This window comes from Cibotium barometz, chromosome 5, assembly GCF_041138505.1.
Source record: "Cibotium barometz isolate CiBa-2024 chromosome 5, ASM4113850v1, whole genome shotgun sequence".
Taxonomy (NCBI): Eukaryota; Viridiplantae; Streptophyta; class Polypodiopsida; order Cyatheales; family Cibotiaceae; genus Cibotium; species Cibotium barometz.
The window spans coordinates 58,274,509-58,294,173 of record NC_141050.1 but is presented as its reverse complement, the minus strand read 5'-3'; the positions used below and the strand labels follow the sequence as shown (position 1 = coordinate 58,294,173).

General features: G+C 46.1%; 1 protein-coding gene across 1 annotated transcript in view; it reads left to right on the top strand.

Moving 5' to 3' along the window:
* The window catches only part of LOC147638692 (putative protein arginine N-methyltransferase 6), an 88,228-nt gene that overhangs the window by 67,400 nt on the left and 1,163 nt on the right, over nucleotides 1-19,665 (top strand). Inside the window, exon 10 of the mRNA XM_086798664.1 lies at nucleotides 18,754-18,838. Coding sequence (XP_086654790.1) covers nucleotides 18,754-18,838 — 85 coding nt within the window. The remainder of the gene's footprint in view (nucleotides 1-18,753; nucleotides 18,839-19,665) is intronic.

The following is a 19,665-nucleotide window of genomic DNA, read 5'->3' as shown; positions in this document are numbered from 1 at the left end:
AAGCTTTGGATGGCAGTCTATTGATCCTCATCTTGTATGTTGATGATATGTTGATTGCCGGAAAATCTCGTAAAGAGATGGATGCCTTGAAGAAGAGGCTGCATCAGACCTTTGATATGAAGGATTTGGGTGATGCAAATCACAGTTTGGGTATGCGGATACTTCGGGACAGAAATCAGCATGTGTTGTATTTGTCTCAAAAGGAATACATTGGCAAAGTTTTGCAGAGGTTCAATATGGAGGGGGGGGAAGAAGACTAGTACTCCTTTGCCTCCATATGTGAAACTCAGTGCTATGGATAGCCCACAGTTGGATAGTGACAGGGCTGATATGGCCAAGATTCCGTATGCTTCAGCTTGTGGCAGTCTCATGTATGCCATGGTTGCTACCAGGCCGGACATTGCATTTGCAGTGGGAGTGGTTACTAGATACATGACCAAACTTGGCAAGAAGCATTGGGAAGCAGTGAAAGGTGTCATGAGATACGTGAAGGGCACACAGGATATGTGCATCTGCTTTGGCAAACAGGATGCACTAGTGCATGGTTACACGGATTCGGATTATGCCGATCATCCAGATAACCGGAAGTCTACTACCGGTTATGTGTTTACATTCACAGGAGGTGCTATGTCATGGATATCCAGGATGCAAAAGTGCACTGCCTTATCTACTACAGAGGCCGAGTATATTGCAGCCACAGAGGCTTGCAAGGAGGCATTATGGCTATCTCGGTTAGTGGTTGATTTGGGTTATACAGGGGATATTCCATTGTTGCATTGTGAGAGTCAGAGTGTCATCCAGTTGGCAAAGAATCCTGTCTTTCATGCAAAGACGAAGCATGTGGATGTGAAGTATCACTTCATCAGAGAGGTGATAGAGAACAAGCTGATTCAGCTTGTCAAGATTCATACGGATGACAACCCGGCTGATCTGTTGACAAAGAGTTTGCCTCCAGAGCGGTTTGCTCATTGCAGGCACTTGATGGGCATTGGATGAGGCCAATTTCAGCCTTGATATGGCCTTGTATATTATCATGTACATGCTGATTTTTCTTTTCCTTCATTTAAGGGCACTTTGCCTTTAAGTGGGAGGTTATTGGGGTAAAGGCATTATGCCCACCCTTGTAGTGTGTACAAGCCCATAAGTTTTATAGTACATAGTACACTTAGTACTTTTAATGTACTAAGTGCGCTATGTGTACTAGAGCAAATATACATGTGTGATAGGGGAGACACGCTCATACTATGAGTTGACTTATCCCCACAAATGCTCTCTCTCTCTCTCTCTCCCTTCTTCTCTGTGTATGTCTCCCACATGAAACGCTAACTGTGCAGACAGCTGAGCTTCCATAGCTCCTTCACAGAATTCTTGGTATAATGGAAAAATTTGGATGATTCAAATTCAACTTGGCAAAGTGATAAAGATCTACGTCAGTACTCGAAATTATTTCAAGAGTTCTTTGTCAACAATAATCACTTATACCACCTTGGATCTTATTTTAAGTGGGAGGGAATGTGATGATTGTGACTCGATCTCTCTAATTACTGTTAATCATTGAAAGGACACTAGTGAAGGGTCACATCATGTCACATAGGTCATTACTTAAGGACACGTCTATTCAAAGAGACACATCTATTGATCAAAGATCACACCATGTCACGCAGATCATCACTTAAGGACACGTCTATTCAAAGAGACACATCTATTGATCAAAGAACACATCTCTACGTCCAAAAGACATGACTATTAATTCAAGATTCACACCCTTACATCAAGGGATGTGCCTCTTCATTTGTAACTCTTCAAGAGTCACACCCGTATATTAAGAGATGTGCCTTTTCATTCTTAACTCTTAAGAAGGCCTTGTGTCTCAATGCAAGCAACACAACTTTTTGCTCTGAGTTTTTGTTCTTTCTGTATTAAGTCTCTAGTCATGCCTCCTAAAATACTAATAGACTAAGAAGTCTTCACATCGGTGCCGCCACCGGCTGCCTAGCCTCCTCCGCTTGGGCAGCGCTAGTGGCTGAGCCACTTGGTTCTGCCACTGCCCCGACTGAGCCGCTTGGTACCCCCAACAAGTCCCAGCCGTGCCGCTTGCGATTCCTCAGCACTCTTGCACCTCCCTGGCAACTCCTCTCCACAGCTAGTCTAGGCCATCACCTACAACTTTGGCAGACAATTGTGCCTTGTGTTTCTGCAAAGTCATTGTCAACACTCTAAGTGCTTTGCACTGAGCCATGCTTTATGAACCTCTGAGCCATGTACATGAGCCTTTAAGCGAGGTGTGGGGTCCATGTCTTGTCTTTGCTTGTGTTGGAGTACGAGACTATTGAAGGTCATGCATGCAACTCCACCATCACTCCGCGTCGGCCTAGGGGCGGGGGGGGTGTGGTGTGGTTGTATTGTTGGGTATTTCGTAGTTAGTATGGAGTCTACTCAAGTGTCCTTAGTGGTGTGAACACAAATGCCCAATTAGATTGAGCAATGTCTGTTGATTCTTCCTTTCAAGCACCTGACGTGCTATCTGTGATTGACATGCTCTTTTGCTTCTTTTTCTTTTCGCTTTCAATGTGTTTTTGAAATTATTCGATGAGGTGTCCAAGCTTTTGACAAGAGTTACACTGCTGCTGCTTCTTGTTCTCATCCTTGGTTGAGGATGCGTCAGTGGTGGACGAAGCAACCTTGCCCTTAGGTTTGGTGGCTGATGGCTTCTTGCCTGTACCTCTATGTGAGGTAGCAAAAGCCCGATCTCTAGAAATCATGCCTGACCGGTTTACTCGGGACTGATCCTCCTGTAGCATTAAGGACATCAACTCATCAAAGGAGTACAAGTTGGCATTGCCCTTGACAACCAAATGGAGGCTAGTAGCAAAGTTATGTAAGGAATGTGGTAACCCACCAAGAACTGTGGATACAAGCGAACTGTTGGGAATGATCTCGTCTATGTTCACTGGCTGCTCCTTGAGGTCTTTGATTCTTGTGATGTAAGCATCAACTGAATCATCCTATGTCATGTGCTCCGTCTCTAACTATTTTCTAAGATAAGCCACACGTGCCTCATTGTGTGGTTGATACAATGAAGCAAATACATCCCATATGTGTGTTTGGCCGAAGGACATGACCTTATGTGTGGGATAAGGTGCCTTGTGCATGATAGGGCAATGCCTGTGCATCCTTTCCATCCCACTTGGCTTGCTCCTTTGAGGGAGGTGCAAGAGAAAATGCACTTAAAGCATCAGTAGTCTCAGACGGTGCTCTTGAAAGAGGACGCACTTCTGAACCTGATACATCGGGCCCAAAAGTTGTTTTGCGCATCATGTACGACCACATGGGATAGTTGGTGCTATCCAACTTATCCTCCAGTGCAAGCGTGCCACAAACAAATCACTACTTCCTAAACAACTGCACACTACCGCAAATGCATGTAGCAAAGTATGAACAAGAGCGAGTACTGGCTGGGAAATTTTCTCGGATTTTGATGGACGGCGGTGGTCACAGATGAATCGACGACTAAAACGTTGACGACGATTAGATTGCAAGCAGGAATCGAACGATTGGAGTCCAAGAATTGGATGATCAAACTCCAGAAATCTCACGATCAAACTCTAGGAATTGCACAATTAGGAATTGAAAGATTGGAGTTGATGAATCACATGTTTAGACTTGAGGAATCGCCTATCGGAGAGTTAGATTACCAAAGTGGGATCGTCGATCAGAGCGTTGGATCGCCGATTGAACTTTCTGCAACTGTAGGCGATTGGTCTTTTGGAATTGCGATCATACTTTTGGGATTGCTGATGATCGGAGTTTTGGAATTGTGGCTATTGCAAATCCAAGAATCGTCGATTTAACCTTTGATCGGACAATCGGAGTGCATGAACAGGAATCGGGCAATCGGAAGTTCGATCGTACGATTGTAGAGACATGCGATTGGACTACCTGGTGATTGCAAAAGCGATCGCACACACATTTGGCGGTTGGAGGACCGAGCGATGGCAGATTCAACTGATTGCAGAAGCGGGGGATCGGAGGAGTGAGTGATAGCAGAGGTGAGCGATCTTGTCCTTCCACGTGTCGAGCGTTGGTGAGGCGGTGGGATTGGCTGTCGGATTTGGATGGAACTTGATGACAGATCTCCACAACGCCATTTGATGGACGGAAAATTATTGATTGTTGCTTGTAGCCTATGATGCTGCTGATTTCTAGTGCTCAATTGTGTGAAGCCGACTGTAGAAGTTGTTGCCTACTATGTATGAGCCTGCAAACAAGTTGACTAGTGAAACAACTTGTAGAGATGCCGCCTGCAAGTTGTACTTGCACACACAAACTGTGAAAGCTCCACAAACGGAGAAAGATGGTGAGCTTTGTTTTTAAAGCTATGAAAGCTCTGGAGGCTTGAATAGTAATACATTATACCACTGCAATGAAAGCTATGGAAGCCACCTTGCTCCGAGCTTCAATGAAAGCTTAGACTGCTCTGATACCACTTGGGTTGAGGGGGACCAAGGTCACACAGCTTGAGACACGAGAGCTAGACAGTTCTTTTGAATAAAAGATGTGAGAAGTGATAGTACAATATGCTGGGTACTCAAGTACCACCACCTAAGTGGGTGGTCACATGGGGAAAAAACCCTTCCCAGCAAGACGGTTAAAAATGCCCATGTGTAAGAGCCCGTTCAAACCAAAATGATCACGAGGTATACACAACATGTGTAACATGTGAGCCTATTTTTATGTTGTCAAACGACCAAGCTTGATCATGTAATCTGTCAAGAAAGTCTTGAGCTGCATTGCATCTTTCCTTTTGACATATACAGAGGCTGGTCGACTGTCCGAGAGGCTAAAAGGCTGATCATTTTTGAGGTACAAGCGGGTATCTGCTGATTGGTGGCCTTCTGGAGCATAGACTACTGTTGTATGACCTGTTTTAGGGTTTCTGAGGGCTGGTTGACTGTTGTAACCATAGTAACATGGGACGGGGACCGGGGACAGGGACAGGAATAGGGACGGGGACAGGGAACGGCAAAAGGTAGGGAATAGGGACGGCATATGGAATATGCAATTTATTGACTACAAAGCACACTAAATAAAATAACATTTATGTTTTTACACTTTGAACATTCAAGGCATCACTTTAAATGTGCAATACGTGACACAAACACCGAACAGGTGCTAATAAGACTTAAGTACACCGACAAAGTTCAAACCAATATATAAGTATGGAATGATGATCACTATCAAATAACAAAAGACTAGTGTCTACAATGCACATAAAGTGCTGAGTCAAGACTCAAAAGTAAAAACAATGAAACATAGCTAAATGATAAATCCTAGAGCCTGCAATGCTCAATCGGAGGCTAGAGCGTGAGAAGTACTGGCGTCATGATCATGGCTGCCTACATGACCAGTCTGAAAGGTAGTGGCATCATCCTCTGGGCTCTGTTGTGTCTCCACCTGCTCATTTCCCTCCTCCTGCTCCATCTCCCACTGAGTAAAGGGATCTGCCTTTGCTGTCGCACCCTTGCAAAGCATTCCCAAGTTTGCCCTTACAAAGACAAGATCATTGGCCTTTTCTACACCAAGGCGGTTCCTCTTCTTTGATGCAATATGGCTCTTAGAACTCCAAAGCTGCTCCAAACAAGAGGAGCTTACAGCTTGGCTGAGAATGCGGATAGCCAAGTGTTGCAGCTTAGGCTCATCTGAACAGCCCCAACCTTCAACCTATCCTGTTGTGCATCCGCACAACCAAAAGCACCACGAAAGGACCTGTATGCAGTAAGTTGGTCTCTGATTTTGCGCCTAATGCCTCCATTTGGCACTAGACGATCCAAGATACGCCTCCAACCATCACTGACCTCTTTGCCACTCTCCTGTCCATTACCCTAAAACTCAGGGTCCACCATATATGCAGCTGCATGCATAGGAGAGGCATAGGAGTTCCACCTCGTCACACATAAGAAACAAATCTCCTCATATCTGTCCTCATCGGGCTCTAACTCTTGCAACTTCTCTATCATTCTATCCATTGCCTCATACACCTTCCCAATGCATGGCTGCATAGCATCTACAAGCCTCAACAAGTGGACAATAGGCCTCACCATAGCATCAATGCGTTTCACATCCTCCCAAAAGGAAGTGCTCTCTGCATGCTCCCTGCATAATACGCCTATGGCTGTTGAAGCCAATGCAGAAGTGGTGAACTCGTCGTTGATGAAGAGCTGCCTCAATGCACCACTGCACTCCCTCAAGCGTGCCAGCATCAAGAAGTTGAAGGCAAATCGGGTGTCTGAGTATTTGAGAAGTGAGAGCCTTGATTTCTTGGAGAAATCGTGGCTTCTTTTTTTGAATGATTGGCTCAATCCATGACTTCTTTCCAATATCCTTGAAAAGATTGTTCAAACAATGTGCCATACAATATGACACAGTCATGTGTGGATACATGCCCTCAATAATAGCTCCAGCTGCCCTATTTGCAGCCTCGCCATCTGCAACAAAACCCACCACACATTCCGGGTCCATGAGCTCAATGCCACTTGCCCACTGTGCTGCAAGCACGTCTGCACTCTTCCCTGTCCCTGAGGCATCATGTGAAGCAATAAAGTACATCTCGCCACGGGAATATGCAACGAGACCATGGATGGACCGCTTTCGTGTGTCGAGCAATGTGGTGCGCAGAGACTCCGATGATGGGGGGGTGTAGTTTGGACCATACTCCCCAATTCTCTTCACCATAGCCTTGAAGTACTCGGATCTGATTACAAAAAGAAACAAGTGAACTTTCAAGAATGAAACTTAGAAAAATCATGTAAAGAGAGAAGAGTCAAGGCTTACCTAGCAGTATGGAAAGCAATATGGTCATGGAAGAAGAAACGAGCCACAGCTGTATCAACCTCTTCCTTCTTCTTAGGATCCCAACTTCCCTCAAGTGTACTCTGTCGCATCACAACGGAACCTTCACCATGCGGCCATGGTGTAGATGTGGTAGATGCACCCCCTGATCTTGAACCAGACCCCTCAAGTGGTGTCACAAATGCTGCAGGATCCACAGCCACACATGCTAGCGTTGCAGTACTCAAAGCCTCATGCCCGGCAATGCGCTCAAGAAGCTCCCTTCTCTTCTCTGATGTGATTCCCGTGCAAAATCAAACCTCGTGCCTGAACTCATGCATAAGGTGGGCTCTTACTTTGTCTGACCAACTCGTCCGCCTATAGGGGCAAAGCTTGCAAGACCACGGGCATGAACCTCCTCCACTTCCAGGGCGGTTGGCATTAACTTCTTCCCACCATGACCAACCATCGGTTCTTCTAGCACCACCACGACGTGCGGAGCCGAAGGTTGCTTGTGAAGAAGATGCCATGAGAGAGGGTGAAAGTTGAGAGAGAAATGAAATGAAATGAAATGATATATTAACGTCTTCAAAAGGCCAAAATGACCTATGAGACCAAAAAGGTTACAACAATTGGTGGATCTGATACAATGTCTGTGTAAGGAAAGCTAAAAACAACTAAACAACTAACTGAAACTGAAACAACTATGAGGAAAAGTACGGTACCAGGAGCTCCTAATGGATAACATGTGGGAGGAAAACTCCAGCAACAAAGGTAAGCATCATACACATCACTATCCAAAGATGTCTCTCATCGGTCGATGGCGGATATCCTCAATGTCCTCCCAAATGTCATCATCTAAAATAGAAAAGGGAGACTGCCCGCTAGGTGATGCATACACTGATGTACTAGGAGCAAAATAGCATATAGCAATGTAGAGATATCTGCCGGTCTCTGCCCTCAGTCTAACCCACATGTACCTAGCCTGCTCATCTCTGCGGACTATATGTATCAGTGGCTGTAGCTCCTCTCTAAACAATACTGCCACTCCTCCTGAGCCCCGTCCTCTATGCTCTGAACGAGTCTCCTGTCTACAAGCTGTCTCCCATCGGTATCTGCTAACATGTGGCATGGACTGTCCAGGAGCCTGATGCGTCTCACAGTAGAAGATGATGTCCCTCCCAGTGAAACTATCCTCAAAAGCCCCTACATCAAGGCGTAGAGATCCATTACAATTCCAAGTAGCAACTTTGAGTGTAGTCCCATAGGTCTCGCGCCGTCATGAAGAGCGCCTCTCCATAATCACCACTCTACCATCTCTATAGAAGGCCACTTTCCCTTTCTCTCGGGCTGCCCTTATCTCGGGCATAACTTCTTTCATGTGGGCAAGTTGCGAGAGTGTGAGGTCATCTCCAAGAAATATTCCCGTTTGCTTGAGTGTAGGACGTCTCTTCAAGAAGTCCTTCTTCGCTTCCATGGAGGGGAAACGAATGATAAGTGCTCTCTCCTTAGAAGAAGATTCGCCACTACCTTCCCTCTTCTTTCCCACTCTCCATGCCTTTGTGTGCGTGGCTTCAATGCCCATCATAGAGAAGAGCTCCTTGGTTTCCCCTTCCGCATCATCACGGTCTTTTAGACCGGACACTCGTACATGTAAGGCCCGGGTCTTCCTCCTTTGCTCCTCTTCAAGGGTCATGTTGATGATGGTGGGAGTGGGGATGGGTGGCGATTCTTTACCTTTCCCTTTCTTGGCGACCTCGATCCATTTCTCGGCCTCGTCCATCTTCTTTTGTGTCTTTGTGATCACCTCCACCCATGAAGATGTCTTCTCTTTATGTTGCTCCTCCTCCTCTCGAATGATCCTCATTTGTTCCTTGATGGTATTCAGCTCTTCAATCAAGGAGGGCTGAAATTCTCCATCCTCAAGCTTGCTTTTTGAAGTGGCTTCCAACTCCTTTTTGAGGGCTGAGATTTCAGCCGCTTGACTTTTAGCATGCAGTTTGGCCTCCACTAGTTCCTCCTTTAAGGCTGAAATCTCAGCCTCTTGCTTGGAAGATCTCTCTTCGAGCTCTTGGATTTTGTCAAATCCCTTCTCGAGTTTGGAGAGGCGGTTTATGATTGCGGTAACGGAAGAGTCGACCATCTTCTTGTTTTCTTTGATAATTGTGCCGAGCTTGTTCTCCACCTTCACAAGCTCCTCTTTAAACCCGGTCTTGGCCATGACTTTTTGTAGAACTTCCCGCAGCCAATGGACTGAAAATTAATCCATGACAGCAGCACGAAACAGCAGCAACAAGGAGGGGGGGGTCAAGTCATGCAGGGGAAAGGGAAAGAGAGGAGATTCAGCAGAGAGAGAGAGTTATGTTGCTGCCTTGGGGGCCTGAGGAAGGGTGTGTGGGAGCAGGGAGGCGGACCAGCGAAGAGAGAGAGAGAAAAGCGAAGGAGAGGCAGGCAGCGGGATGGGTGGGCGCAGAGCAGGCAGCGAAGCGGGAGAGAGAGAGAGAGGCGGGAAGCAGACCAGCGAAGAGAGAGAGAGAAAAAGCGAAGGAGAGGCAGGCAGCGAAGCGGGGGAGAGAGAGAGAGAAGCGGACCAGCGAAGAGAGAGAGAAAAGCGAAGGAGAGGCAGGCAACGGGATGGGTGGGCGCAGAGCAAGCAGCGAAGCGGGAGAGAGAGAGAGAGGCGGGAAGCGGACCAGCGAAGAGAGAGAGAGAAAAAGCGAAGGAGAGGCAGGCAGCGAAGCGGGAGAGAGAGAGAGAAGCGGACCAGCGAAGAGAGAGAGAGAGAGAGAGAGAGAGAGAGAGAGAGAGAGAGAGAGAGAGAGAGAGAGATTTTATTAACGTCTTCCAAAAGACCGAACTCGGCCTATGAGACAAATCAGTGTACCTGTGTGGGGTATCCTCTGTCATCCCAACAAAATGAAAAAGTACTGTACTAAAAAAGCTGAATCTGGGAGTGCAATAAGTACAGTGAGTGGGGGAGGTGATGGAGCTCTACTACTAGGAGAATGCAAGCTATATGCATGGAGTATACAATCATGATATGCAACCTAGCTAGCTCCATCCTGTACCATACTGGGGGTATAGAATGGTATACATCAATGAAGGGGGTGTCCACAGCTCCTTGAAGAACATGCCTGGGTCTGCTCTGAAGCGAGCCAGTCGCTCCGCACCCTCTCTGTGAAACTGAGCTCTGATCTCTGTCATCTCTCTTTGGTATAGGCGTGGTGTCCGAAAGCGAGGTGTCGTCTGTCTCCTATGGGCTCTGAGTGTCTCTGCTCTCTGGAGAGTAATTCCCTGCTGTGTAGGGACTGGAAGTGGGGTGGATCTTTGAAAAAATGTAGTAATCTGTGTCTGTCGTCCCCCCTCTGGAGCTGTCTGAGCCTGTAATGAGAGAGAGAGAGAGAGAGAGAGAGAGAGAGAGAGAGAGAGAGAGAGAGAGAGAATGAAATGAAATGATATATTTAAGTCTTCAAAAGGCCAAAATGACCTATGAGACCAAAGAGGTTACAACAATTGGTGGATCTGATACAATGTCTGTGTAAGAAAAGCTAAAACAACTAAACAACTAACTGAAACTGAAACAACAACTATGAGGAAAAGTAAGGTACTAGGAGCTCCTAATGGATAACATCTGGGAAGGAAAACTCCAACAACAAAGGTAAGCATCATATACATCACTATCCAGAGAGAGGCTAGAGCCTAGAGAAAGCTTGCGGGTTGAGACTCGAGAGAGAGAGAGAGTGAGGGAGTGGGGGAGAGAGAGAGAGAGAGTGAGAAAGTGGCCCGTGGGAGAGGGAGTGGGAGAGAGAGAAATGAAATGAAATGATATATTAACGTCCTCAAAAGGCCAAAATGACCTATGAGACCAAAAAGGTTACAACAATTGGTGGATCTCATACAATGTCTGTGTAAGAAAAACTAAAACAACTAAACAACTAACTGAAACTGAAACAACAACTATGAGGAAAAGTAAGGTGCTAGGAGCTCCTAATGGAGAGAGAGAGAGAGTGAGAGAGTGAGGGAGTGGGGCTTGGGCACTGGGGGAGAAAGAAAGAAAGAAAAGAAAGAAAGATATATTAACGTCTGCAAAAGGCCAAAATTGGCCTATGAGACAAACAAGTAGTGCAATGATGTTCCTCCAATCATCAAGAGGAAAATGTGGAGTGAGAATAAAATGTACAAGTATGACAACACGACCATAGGGGACTCAATGGTGGTGTACAAACGAGAGGGTGTGGATGGAGTACTAGGGCTACTAATGCATCTCTATATGCTGAAGGGGTGATACAAGTATGATATGTTATCTACTCCTAACTCCATCCAGTCCCATAGTCTGGGTACAATATGTCATACATCCGATCTGAGGATGCCGTAAATGTCTGGAATATGCGTCTTGGATCAGAGCGAAAATGTGCCACTTGCTCCTCGACCTCCTGCTGGTGTCGAGACCGGATGGCCGCGATCTCTCTGTGGTGTAGCCGTGGTGTCTCGTAGCCGGCTAGTCTGGGTCGTCGCCTAGCTCGAATCTCCTCCGCTCGCTGAGATGTCACTCTCAATGTGTGTGGCTAGGCTACTAGTGCCAATCTCTGGAAGAAGTCAGTCAATTGGGACTGTCTTCCTCCGCTATGATGTGCGGGTGTCTGAAGTAAGATCTCCGTGTGTCTCTGTAGTGCTAGTAGTAGTAGTCTGCCTAGCTGTCTCTGGTCCGATCTCACCCAGATCTATCTAAGTGATGTGATCCCTCTAAAAACCTCAGGATAGCATGCCCTGATCTCCTGCAAAGCACCTCACTGGCAAACAAAATGCTCCTCTGTCTCTACCCCCGTATGGCATAATCTACAAATGCGCTCTGCTCGAGGGATGCGTGCTGCTCTCCGAGTCTCGATCTCTAGTTGGTGTGATGAGACCCTTAGTCACCCAATCGCTACTCTGGCTCCATGTGATAAGTGGACCTCCAAGTATTGTGGTCGTTGGATGAAGCCGTCTGTGGAGGTGCTCAAGAAGTGGTCTCTGTAGTAGAGCATCTTCGTCGGGAGTGGCTGACTGGGAGATAGCCAAGTCTCCTGTATGTGGCCCTGCCAAATGTCATGTCTCATGACTCTGTACCTCTCTGTCTGAGAGAGGCGTCTGTGTGGTGCAGCTAGGTCATACTGTAAGGGTGGTAATCTGTCAATATCAATCCTGTGTGATGATATCCACTGTACCACCTGGGAGTACCATGACCAGGTATGTCCCTCCTCAGCAAGCTGTCTGGATGCCTCAAAAGCAGCCCGAGATACCTGATTTAGTGGGAGCTCCCGCATCCTGTGTATAAAAGATATAGTCTGGAACATGGCCTCTACTAACATAGGTGGTACAACAAACTCCGCTCAAAGGATATCATGTGGTACTGAAGGTTTGTTGCGGATCATCCGTGAGAGCATCAAAATCTGAGGGCGCTTTATCTGTGTCCATGAGGATGTAGCCAAACCTGGTGCCCATACTGTTGCTACATACATCAATGCTGGAGTAACTAGTGTATCAAATAGCCACCCCTTAGTACGGGGCTCCTGGAAGTGTGCCTGGTGACACTGGCGTTCCAAAATTGCTAGTGCTGCGTACCCTCGTGTCACTCTGTCTCTAGCTGCCTGTGCCATAGAGAATCTCCCTGATGAGCTGGTAAATGTGACCCCAAGGTATACATATGAGCCCACCACCTCTACCTGTCCCCGAGCTAGTGTAAGGATAGTCTGGCATGTGACTGCTGTTGATGTATGAAAGACCATAACCTTGGTTTTCCCAAGGTTCACTGTGAGTCCTCGCTCCGCACAGAAATATCCAGAGCCTGTAGATGCCTTTGTAGCCCTGTCCGAGTATCCGACACAAGAATGATATCATCAGCATATAATAGAATGTGTACAGTCGTACCTGAGATGTCAATCCCAGAGCCTCCTCCGTGTATGATGTAGTTTGCTACCTGGTCGATGTATAAGCCAAAGAGTGTCGGGGAGAGAGGGCAGCCTTGCTTCACACCAATGGTGCTAGCAATCATATATTTGATAGTCCCCCTGGGCATCTAACTGGTCCAAACACTTGCTCTTATAATCTGTAAATCCCCCACATCATGTCCGGGGGTATGCCCAGTGTCTGTAAGCGGTGGAAGAGGCACTCTCTCGGGACTGTGTCGAAGGCTTTGCGGAAGTCCACAAAACAGCAATAGAGTCTCTGTCTCTGTGCGCGAGTTTGGTCAATCAGGCATCTCAGGGTGAAAATGTGATCAATAGTAGAGAAGGCTCGCCGAAAACCTGCCTGACCAGGGGCATGAAGCCCCTCCCTCTCAGCGTGTGCTCAATTCTGCCTCCAGGATAGTCCCATAGAGTTTGGCCAAGGTATGACCAATCATGATAGTCCTGTAATTATCGGGGTCCAACATGTCCCCAACTTTGTGGATCGGTACAATAGTGTGCACCGTCCACTCAGCCGTGAAACCTTCTACCAGAGCCTTGTTAAAGAGGTAAGCAATAAAAGGAGAGAGTGTCAGTTGCATAAATGAAATGCTCACCCTGTAAGCCGGTGTGATCCTCAGCTCTCCCATGTTGGAACCTATGTATAGCTCGAGATACCATATCGGTAGTAAAGAAAACCGATGAGGTCGGTGGAGTCTTGGTGGGGCGAGGGATGAGTATATAGTCCGGGAAGTTTGCAACCTCAACCCATACAGGGCAGTGATGCCGTGTAAGACTTTGATAGTCCTTGTTTGGGGACCAGGGCATAGCATGTACCATTTGCCTCCCATAAAACAGGGGAGAGAACTCAAGAAGCCTCTGCTTGCATGAAGCATCTGATAAATGCACCTCATAAAAGCCTCTGGAAGCAAAATACACTCCCTCTACAAAGCATCCTCCAAGGATGGACTTAATCCACTGCGCGACATCGCTGGCCGCAGGGATTCTTCCTGGAAAGAATATTATAACCGCAGTTTGAGACAACTTTCTGAGAGGATTTACCAGGGACGGCAACTTCAATTTGTAGGTGACCTCTGGAATCGGTTTGCCCCATTCCTGTCGTGACTGCTGAAAGTCATCCTTAAGGGTATCAAACACATACTGAGCTTCCAAGGTAAATGCATCATCTTGTAAAGCCGGCTCTGATAGGCGGCGCTTAGCATCTGCAGATCTTTCTTTTCGGGCATATGTACAAACATCTAAAGCTGAAACCATTGATAGAACCACGGAAAGGGAAAGGCTGTGAAAAGGAACAGGCTGATATTGACAGAAGGAGGCTGTGAGGTTACGAACTGCAAAAGGACACTATAGAGATGTGGGAAAAGTATGGCAGGGAAGACTGAATCGTGCAGCAGGGGGCACGAGGCAGGACAGTCCCGACGATTAAAAAAAACCAGGCGCGCGCACACACACTCACACACACACACAGTCGCACCTAGAAGAAAGGAGGACACACCGCAAGAGGACTGACAGTAAGCGCTTGAAACAGGAGAGACGACGAGAGGCTGGATAGGCGAACAGTGAGTGCAGGCGATCGGCGGCACACAACTGGCGCTGCAGAGGCAGCAAAGGGCAGTAGGCGGCACTGCACGGGTAGCTCTTTGTCAGTCGCCCCTTCTCTCACACACACACACTGTAAGCGCGCGCGCACACACACACACACACACAACCTCAAGCACAGAGATACGTGAGAGTGCTGGAAAAGATGTACTCAATAATGATATGAAAATGAAAGTACAAGTGAGTACTAAAAAGCCTAGGTCAAGTGCCCAACACACATAAGTGTGTTCACACGGGGAAAAACATGTGTCCAGTCACTCACAGGGAAAAAGTGACCGTAAGTAAGCTGGGTTCACACCTGAACTAGCCGGGAGTGGACATGACCAACAGACAGTACATGTATGGCTGGTGTAGCTTGATACGATAGTACATGTATGGCTTCTGGGGCTTGACATGGTGTACATGTATGGCTCATGGAGCCTGACATGATGTAATTCTTTGGGACTAGCTATCTTGGAGATCTTCTGTATTTATGTTCTGGGAACGTTTCAGAAGGATCACGAGCCCTGGACATTTTATCGGATACAACTGAGCAGATGGGTGTTTCTTCCAGTCTAGCTGCACTCATGTGCATGCATGACTTTGATTTTATCTTTGGATGACTTGTGTTGTTTGCCTGGACAATGCTTGAGATTTGTGTTGTCCATGGGGCCGGGGACGCCTGAGCACCCTGTGGACGTGTATGTGCATACCTGTTTGGGACTGGCCGGTGGTCTACATGTGTTTTGCAGGTGGTAAGTGTACCCAAAAACCCAATTTACAGCTTTATGGTTTCATGTACTAATAATTATGGATGCAGATATACACACTTATAAGTGGCCGGACAACTTATAAGGTATTCACATTGTGAAGGACTATTTTAATACATGTGGCAGCCATAAGGTGGGCATCGGGCTAGATTTGAACCAACAGATGGTAGGCGCCCCCTGCTGGACTAGAAAAGCACAAGTGTGGGCTATTTTCACTAGGGAAGCCCTATTATGGGAGAAAACTCCAGTTCTGGGGTAGGCGCCGGCTTTTTGGGGTGGCTGAGGACTGGTCGACCTACTGGAGAGCAGGTTTGGTGGATTTTCTCGCGTGAAATCTCATCCAGGTGGAAGACGGTGGCTGTCCAATCATCATGCAAGCTTCTATTAATGTTGGCAAGCTGTAAACGGCTAGAGAGGCTGGTCGACTGGTATTCAAGCTGCTGTAATCTTTGGTGGGCTGATAACAGTCATATACAGAGGCTGGTTGACTGTCCGGGAGGCTAGAAGGCTGATCGTTTTTGAGGTACAAGCGGGTATCTGCTGATTGGTGGCCTTTTGGAGCATAGACTACTGTTGTATGACCTGTTTTAGGGTTTCTGAGGGCTAGTTGACTGTTGTAACAGCCTTAAAAGGTTGGTCGACCTACCTTGCGAACGTAACAGGTAAAAGAGAATGAAGAAGAGCTGTCCTGGGCTGATGCGGGAGTGCTATGGGCTGTCCATGGTTGTCCTGCATGTGCTTTATGCCGGGAATGCTCTTTGTTTCTGAGGAGGAGTGTCCAACTCAGAGCTTGTGAATTGTTTTGATATGTTTTCATACTGTATTGGAAGAAACAGGTGCAACCAATGGTGAACCTTGGGCACCCGCAAAGTTGTATCGGAAGCAGACTCTTTTTTGGTAATCTAACCGTAAAGAGGGGGGGGGGGGGGGGGGGGGGGGGGGGTCAACCCATCTTCTGGCCCCTAGTGTGGTGTACTGTGCAGTGTTGTTATCATCTTTATATCTTGCATGCTTATATGTATTTTCAGATTTCATGATTGATAGGATTTTCGGTGTACAGTTGCCCTTCCGTTTACAGGTAGCCATGTGAGTCGGATGCCACTTGGGGCATACTAGGAAAGGCTTTCAAGAAAATGGTTCCAAGGGATGATGACCATCCAAGGGGTGGAGTGAGAGTGCTAGACTCAATACTCAGGAAAAGAAGACCAAAGAAAGTGTTTAGGGATAGGGCAAGAAGGGAAGGGGACAAAGTGGAAGAGATCTTCATCTGATTTGGAGTAGAACTGGAGAGAGGGCAAGGTTTTCAGTGAAAAGGTGGCCAGGAAGGGAAGGATGACAAGTTTGGGAGTCCATTGGAGACAAAGGGATGATGACAATCATCCAGGGTTAGAAGTTGGAATCCCGTCATCAAGTTTAGAAGAAATGGAGGTCATGTTGCGAGGTAGGGAAGGATGACAAGTTTGGGAGTCCATTGGAGACAAAGGGATGATGACAATCATCCAGGGTCAGAAGTTGGAATCATGTCATCAGGTTTAGCAGAAATGGATGCCATGTGCATGACATGGACATGGTAATCTCATTGCTAATCTCTGAAAGGCAGTATGAACACAGATGAATTAGGGCTCAAGTGTATGCAAAAGAACCCCGGCAATACAAGAGGGTTGTCGGGTTGTAGCTACTGTAGCTGGCTGGCACAGATTTTGAACAGTAGGTCGGGTAAGTTTGCTCCTAGCTGACAGCAGCAAGTCGGCCAGGTCCTTTGCGTATGGAGAGACTTTAAGACCTAGGTAGGCTTTCAGCCCTTTAGGGATTGGATCCTTAGATGAGGGCTTTTTGGAGTCAAGAATACCTGCAGCCTAGGGCTTGGTAAGATTGTACCCTTTTTGTACATTATGAATATACTGAAAACACAGCTATTTCTCTCTCTTCTCGCCATCTTCTGTTTGTGTTTTGCATCTACATGTGTGAAAGAAGACACGGGGCTTCCGTGCAAGTGACAGGGGAGGAGAAGAATGAAGGTGGGAGGCAGGAGAAAAAAGGGTTAGAGGGGTAGGGAAAGGTTTGAACTGTGTGTTTCAGAAACATAAATGACTAACTTTTGAAAAATGTTTTTGTGGAGGACCCCAAGAAATGGGCTTGAGTTGACAGGAAACAGAGGAGAAGAAGAATGAAGGTGGGTGGGAAAAGAGATTGAAAATGTTAGTCTCTTGACCTACACCAAAACTCAAAGGTGGGTGGGAAAAGAGATTGAAAATGTTAGTCTCTTGCATAAGTGGCTATAGGCTGGCGGACTAGACATGCCCTGCATGAGAGAATAGAAAGACTAAAGTTCCCATTTTATGCCAGTCGGCCTGGTTGGCCAGTAGAAAACTGGCTATATAACGGCCCAGAAATCAGCCTTTCTCATTCATTCCTCCCCATCTCTCTTGGGTTGAGAATCAGCAGCCAGAGGGCAATCCTGTGAGCATCAAATGCAGCATGTGAAGGGAGTGCTGAGCATTTTGCTTCAAACCGTGTTGTAGTAACATGCTAGCCTTCATTAAGGAATTAGTTGCCTGCATTAGAGGGCTGTCCATCATGGTCCTGGGCAGGCACAAGGTGTATTTCTCCATGGGAAACCTCCATCTCAGGTCAGTCTCTGGCTAGGGCAGATTTGCCCATCTTTTGTACTTCATTCTCTTGCAGCAATATAAGCAAATACACCGGCAATTGTAGGGACCCTTAAGTGGGTAATTGGGACCCCAAACTGTGTACCGTGCGAAGCTCTCTACGTCTTTTCTCTCTCATTCTCTAATCTCTTCCGAATCAGTAATTAATGCACGCCTTAGCTGCCATTAAAGTGCTTCCGCTATCACTCATGTAACAATAATGATAATTGCCAACAATATATGAGTGTCTCTTTGTTAAAGTTTGAGAGAGGATGTAAATGATCAAGCATGAAGTGGATCTTTCTACCTAGAGAGGTTATAAAAATGTGATTTTATATATTTTTCAGCTGGAAATGATTTGTGTGCGTTTGAACCTTGGGTCAATGTAACATCCATTATTCATACAATACATCTATTTGCTCGACATACATCCTTATGTTGAAGACTAAAGAGTAATCACTAAAGTAGAAACACTGCTTTAAAGCAAAGACATTACTATTCACAAAAGAGTAATCACTGAAGTAATGCTTATGTTGAAGACAAAAGAGTAATCACCAATGTAGAAACACTGCTTGAAAGCAAAGACATTACCTTACCAATTGCATGAAACTACTACTTGTACCTGGTTTAAAAAACAAATAACATTTATAGCAAACATCGTGGTCATGAACAAACACCATGACCCCCCATAACCCCTACTGGTTCACCTTTGTGGGAGTTGTGAAAGATTGTACTCTTTGTACTGTATTATGTATGGGGGTGAAGTACGAGTATGCAATTGTCATGTTTCAAAGCAATAAGGTTCTTGCTTTTTTTTTAAAAGCAATAGCTCTTGGGCTATCTTTTAATATGACAAAATGTATCATCCCATTTTGAACTTCGGTATCATCTGTTCAGATTTTGTGGTGACCTGCAAGAATATAGCTGGAAAAGACATGTTTTGCAGGACTTAAAGCAACATTAGTTTTTCATGTCTGTTTTCAGGTGAAGCATATCAACTGCAATACTATCACAGTGCAAGAGTTGGAATCTGTAACTTCAAGTTTCAGTGTGCCATCCATGATGACAGGTATAACAAATTTCTGTCCAGATTTCTCATGTTTCAAATACCAAATGAAATCTATTTTGTTTAGTGAAGGGAGCTCTCATCGGTTTCTCAATCACATACAACTACATTTGAATTGTATTATAGATATGTCTTTGACCTGAAAGAAAAGGGATCGAGACATTGCATCACATAGATCATTGCTATGGCATACCATGCCTTAGGACATGTTATATTGAAGCATAGCTTTGTAGCTTTCCATCTAGAGGTGGTGCACCACAGTTATCCCTACCCCTTACTGCTAGACTGTGTCCTTGGGGAAGACATTCATAATTTATAAAGAAACCTCATTGAAGTAGGTACATAAGCATGCTGTAACACCTTGCCTATTAAGAGCACACCTATTATCCACAATAGGCACTTTTATTATGCTTTTAAGGACTACAAGAAAAGCTGGAAAATTTTGTGGTGAAGACACCGGCCCTTCATAGCCTAGAAAGGGTGCACATAGAAATGTTTTCAGGCATCTAAGTATTTTGATTGAGCAAATATGCCATTTCTGAGGATGCACCACACTTTTCCCAGCATCCCAAAGGGCATAAATCTACAGTACCCTTTACCTTGTTGGAGCATTCCTTGACAGAAGTATAAGCTTGATGCATTTTTGCCCTTAGTTCGAAATCGTGAATCAATGCAAGTTGATGTGTGGATGTTTTGATCATCTTCGGGTAGTCCATGTTTTGAGACTTGCAAATGGTGCAGATATTCCTAGACATTCATTTTCCTTGCCTTGGAGCATAACCTTTTGTGAGAAATGTAGCATTAAACGCTTGTTAGTGTTATCACTTCTC